We start from the raw sequence: 5,461 nt of genomic DNA, 5'->3' as shown, positions 1-5,461 counted from the left end.
TTTTTTTGAGACGGGGTCTTGCTCTGTTGCCAGGCTAGAGTGCAGTGGTGCAATCTTGGCTCACTGCACCTCTACCTCCAATATTCAAGTGATTCTTCTACCTCAGTCTCCTGAGTAGCTGGGACTTCAGGCACATAGCACCACACCCAGTTAATTTTTTCTATTTTTAGGAGCAAAAGGGTTTCAGCATGTTAGCCAGGATGGTCTTGATCTCCTAACCTCCGTGATCCTGCCAACTCGGCCTTCCAAAGTGCTGGGTTTACAGGTGTGAACCACTACACTGGACCTTTCTTTTTCTTTTCTTTTTTTTTTTTAAGGTTAGTCAAGTGAAACAGTGGGAAGGGAGATGGAACAAACAAACAAATCTATAACTGGTTGTGATCAATTAGTTGTAAACACCACTGTACTCGGACCAGCCTATTGATTGTTTTTCAACCTGTGTTGTCTTACAAAGGGATCATGGTTTAGATTTCCACCCAGTTTCACTACTCATTCAAGGCTTCCAAGAACTGAGGGGCTCTAAGGCAGGTACATTCAGCCACCTTCCTCACCTTCTGCTGTCATTCCCAGAGGGGATGAGGCATTTTGCAACCTTCTGCCACCACACCTGCAGACGACAGAGGAGCAGCACTGTCTGGCTTCAAAGGGAATCCTACCCAGCCCTCCTCATCCTGCATCAAATATGCCCAAGCAGGAATTCCAGAAAGTAAAAAGTCCCTCTATAAGAGATTTTGACATTTCTCCACAATTTGATTTTGAAGCTATAGTTAGAAATGCAAAATTTATCTTCCTAGCAAAAAATAGACCTGTGAAGTTTTCATGTGTGTGTGTGTGTGTGAGAGAGAGAGAGAGAGAGAGAAAGAAAGAGAAAAAAATAGCTCACACATTTTAAACATACTTAAGCCTGAACTCACCAAAAGTTGCAAGGCCACACACTCTTGTCACATATTTCTTTTTTGCTCTGGGAATTTTGGCTATAGTAACCTTTTGTGGTACAGTCTTCTTTTTTTGTTTTATTTGACCCCTTCCACCTTTATTAGGAAAGAGCTTAGCATTAGTTGTTTTGTTTTTTACATAATAACAGCATACTGTCTTTAAATTTATTAATTTTCAAAAGGTTTAAGTTTTTCTCTAATACAAAATTAATAAATACATGCAAGTATTCATTCAATAAACATTTATTAAGTACCTACTATGTGCCCAGTACTGGGCTAAGGGCTGAGGACACAAAGATGAACAAAACAAAGCCCCTGCCCTCCAGAGATTCACAGTCTAGTGAAGGGAGTTTAAAAAAAAAAAAAAAAATTACAGCAACCTGATATATACAATAATAGGATCCAAGAATAAGGCTTTATGACAGCTTTGTAGAGGAACAACTTACTCTTCTTCCAGAGGACACAGAAAGTTTCCTAGAGGAGGTAACATCTAGGTGGAGTTTTGAAGAATAAGGAAAGGTCCACGTAAAGGGAAAGAAGCTGGAGAGGCATAAGAAAGAACATTCCAGGGAAAGGAAACAAGTACGGAGATAAGAAAAGGCGTTGTATTTGGGAACTTCACTTGTCTTGATTGAAGGATGCTTATGAATATGTAGCAGATGAAGCCAAAACATTACATAGCAGTCACTGGATATCTGTGAAGAGTAAGACTGATAGAAAGGCCACTACAGAGCCCCTGCATGAGCTATACAGAGGCAGAAATTAAAATCTAAACCAAAGCAGTGCCAACAGTAATGGCCACTAGGCACAGGCAGGAGAGGCGAGGAGGAGAAAGAACAGAATCTAGAACTGACTAAAGGGAAATAGAGAATGTAAGATGGTTCTCAGGGTTCTAGCTTAGATGACTGAATAAATTGTGTTGTCACTAACCAGAATGGAGAAAAAGAAAACAAGTCAATTTGGGACTTGAGACTCAGTAAGCTTAATTTCCAAAGTACAGTGTTTGAGATGCTTCTGGGACCAAGCACACTTCTAGGCTAGATACACAGGCCAAATCCAGAGGTACATATTTGGGAACTTTAAGTGTATAGTGGGCAGCAGAAGTTAAGGATGTGAGAGAATCATCCAACAAGAACATGCAGAATGAAGAGGTAAGAGGGCCTGGGACAGAATCCTGAAAAACACCTAACTTTTAAAGGACAGAGGAATAAAAGTCTGCACAGAAGACTAAGGAGGAGTGATAGGAGAGCTAGGAAGGAACAGAAACCAAGGAGGGATAATGTTTCAGGAAAGAGGGAGTGCATATGCGTTTATTATTTAGCAATAACCAAGCCACTGCTGACGCTTATCAGAACTGCAGTAGCCAGGAAGTCAGGTTAAGATGGATTGAAGAGTGAACAGTGAGCCACAGAACAGAAGGGATGATAGTGAGTCTGGCCTTAGTAAAGAAAGCTGGCTAAGGGAAGGAGAGGGATAAGGTAAAGAAAGACATGAGCTTTGGAGACAGTTTTCTTGTTTGTTTTTGTTTTTTTAAGATGCAAAGTCCTGAAAATATTTTTAAGTGAATTTTAGTCAAAGGGGAGAATAATGAAGAAACAGGTGGGTACAGGATCCACAGCACCAGGAGTTGGTTTGAGAAGAAGGAGTTAAGTGTATGCAATAATTGTAAAACTAAGTTTTCAACTGAGCTATCAGAAGATAAAATCTTTTATATAAATGTCCTCATTCTACTTAAATAGAATACACAGGAATTTTAGCTGGCTGGCTGTTTCTTATATACAAACGGGGCAAATAAGCATGTTTTCCTAGGTCCAATTTACTAACAAAGCCCAAATCATACCACATCCAACCATGATCCTGAGACTATGAGTATGTGCCCCTCTGTATGATATACATGGGGAATTACAATAACAGGTACATGGTATTCACTTTGGAAACCTTCCCCTTTTTGTAAGAGATGAAGTCTTACTATGTTGCCCAGAATAGAGTGCAGTGGCTATTTGCAAGAACAATCGTTGCACACTACAGCCTTGAACTCCTGGGCTTAAGCGATCCTCCTGCCTCAGCCCCCCAAGAAGCTGGGACTACAGGCATCCACCATCATGCCTAGCTTTGGGAACCCTTTTAATTACTTATATCTTCTATCACAGGGAAGGTATGATTGTACAAATCAAGATATGAATTTAGGGCTTACCTCTCTTCTGTTTTTTCTTCTCTTCTTCTTCCCCTGCTGTTCCTTGACCCTCACTAATTCCAGTTTCTTGTTTGGGTGAATTTTCTAGATATAAAAATGAAATACAAAAGCATGAACATTATTTCATATTGTTAAAAAAAGGAATCACCTTTGAGCAACCTCATATACAAATAGGGCATCTTACCAACAGCTGAGCATGACATTTGTAAAGCAACTGATTAAACTGCTGGATTCCTATTCAAGTCTAGTTTTAAAGTCATTATGGTAAGTATACAGTAACAGAAGAGAAAACAGTCTTCAATATGTGAGGGCTGAGATTCTGAGTCAGAGGAAAGGAACATAAAACACTTCGGCTCTGCAGGAGTGTTCTAGCACCTAAACATACTAATTTTGTTAACATCTGGATGAGAAGAGCTCTCCACCCCCTCAGTCAGATGCTATCCCAGGAAGGTCCCATTCAGGGCCAACCATGTAGACTGAATATAACAACAAACTTGAGGGTTCTTATCCAACCACTGACAGTGATGGAGTAGCTACCAACCAAAAGGGACTTAATCAACTTAGGGTTCTGTGTGTCACAGAAATCACCTGAAAATCAAGGAGCAATGAGTGGGGGTAGCACTAGGTGTCTCTGAGCAGGCTTGTTCCCAGACGAGGCTTTCTCTTCTTCTGGCTACTGCCTTCATTTTTACCAATCTTGCAAGAGAAGCCATCAATATGAGCAAATTGAGGAATTCTGTTCCTCCATAGTCTTCCCATTTCTGGGAATGGCAATTCCATTCTTCTAGTTGCTTAAACCAAAATCCAGATGCCCCTTTTATTCACACCCCACACCCAAAAATAAAAAAATCCTGTCAGCTCTACCTTCAAAATATACTCCTATCTGACCACTTTTCACCACCTCCCCACTACCATTCTGATCTAAGTCATCACAAGAGTCTCCTATCTGGTCTGCCGTTGCTTTTCTGCCTGTGCCCTCTTTTGACTTTTTTTTTTTTTTTTTTTTTTAAGACAGAGTCTCACTCTGTTGCACAAGATGGAGTGCCTCAATCTGCCAGGATCAAGCAATCCTCCTGCCTCAGCCTCCCAAGTAGCTTAGGCTACAGGCATGATGGTAGATAATTTTTGCATTTTTTTGTAGAGACAGGGTTTTATCATGTTGCCCAGACTGGTCTCAAACTCCTGAACTCTGGCGATTCACCTGCCTTGGCCTCCGAAAGTGCTGGGATTACAGGTGTGAGCCACCACTCCCGACCTCTTTGGTCTGTTCCTACCAGAGCAGCCTAAGTAATGCTGCTGAAACAAGTCAGACCTTATCACTCTTCTGCTTGAACTCCTCCATGAGCTCTTCATCTAAGAGCAAAAGCCAAGACTTGGTTCACAATGCCCTGCCCGATGTGGTCCATTCTGAATTCATATTAAACTATTCTCCAGTCCTTCAATTAGCTCCAGATACAAAGACTTCCTTGCGGTTTCCTGAATATACTAGGAGAGCTTCTGCTCAGGGCCTCTCCTCAGGCTGTGTCCGCTGCCTAGAAATGTTCTTCTGCCAGATACCCAAATGACTCATTCCTTCAGTTCCAATGGTCTTTAATCAACTGCCACCTTTTCAGCAAAATCTCTGGGTACTACCTAAAATTTCAAATTCCTTCCCACCAATTCTTATCTCCCCCTTTCCTGCTTATTACTATCTCCATACTATACATTTTACTTATTGCATTTGTCTCCCTTTCTAGAATGTAATTGCCACAAGGGTAGGAAATCTTTTATTTACTGGCTTATCCTCAGAACCCGAAACTGTGTGTTAGCATATAGTATGCTTACAATAAAAGTCATATATTTGCCCCTAAATCATTTTCTTTTTTACATAAGAAAGTTGATATTCAGACCTATTCTATCTCAGAGAGAACTTAAACAGCTAACAGAAATAAATGTTAATTCTGTAATATCCTACTAAAGGGGGACTTTTGTATCTTCAGAATAATGCTATACATGCATTTGTCTCAGGTACAGAAGTTTAACGCAAGAAAAAAAATGTTCATACCTACAGTAAGTTTTGCAAATTCATTTGGAAAATTCTTCTCTAACCATTGTCTACATTTAGCAACATCAGGCATATATTCACAGTACTAGGAGAAAAAAAAGAACTGAGTCACAACAAGCATTTTCAGTCAACCAATATGTTGTAATTAAAAATCACTACCTATACTTGTTAATACAAAGAAGGATAAAACAAACTACTCCCACCTGACTTCTTATCCATAGGAAATACGTATTCAACCAGGATATGTCCCACAAGAAATTAAAAATTAAAAAGGAGGCCGGGCGCGGT

General features: G+C 40.2%; 1 protein-coding gene across 1 annotated transcript in view; it reads right to left on the bottom strand.

Annotated features, from left to right (window-relative positions):
• Window positions 1-310: 310 nt before the first annotated feature.
• The window catches only part of DENR (density regulated re-initiation and release factor), a 14,845-nt gene continuing 9,694 nt past the window's right edge, over window positions 311-5,461 (bottom strand). Inside the window, 3 exon segments of the mRNA XM_017544243.2 lie at window positions 311-1,031; window positions 3,130-3,213; window positions 5,174-5,258. Coding sequence (XP_017399732.1) covers window positions 889-1,031; window positions 3,130-3,213; window positions 5,174-5,258 — 312 coding nt within the window. The 3' untranslated portion in view covers window positions 311-888.

The sequence above is a fragment of the Cebus imitator genome, unplaced genomic scaffold (assembly GCF_001604975.1).
Source record: "Cebus imitator isolate Cc_AM_T3 unplaced genomic scaffold, Cebus_imitator-1.0 Scaffold169, whole genome shotgun sequence".
Lineage (NCBI taxonomy): Eukaryota > Metazoa > Chordata > Mammalia > Primates > Cebidae > Cebus > Cebus imitator.
Note: the sequence above shows the minus strand (reverse complement) of the source record. Positions and strands in the feature narration are given on the sequence as shown.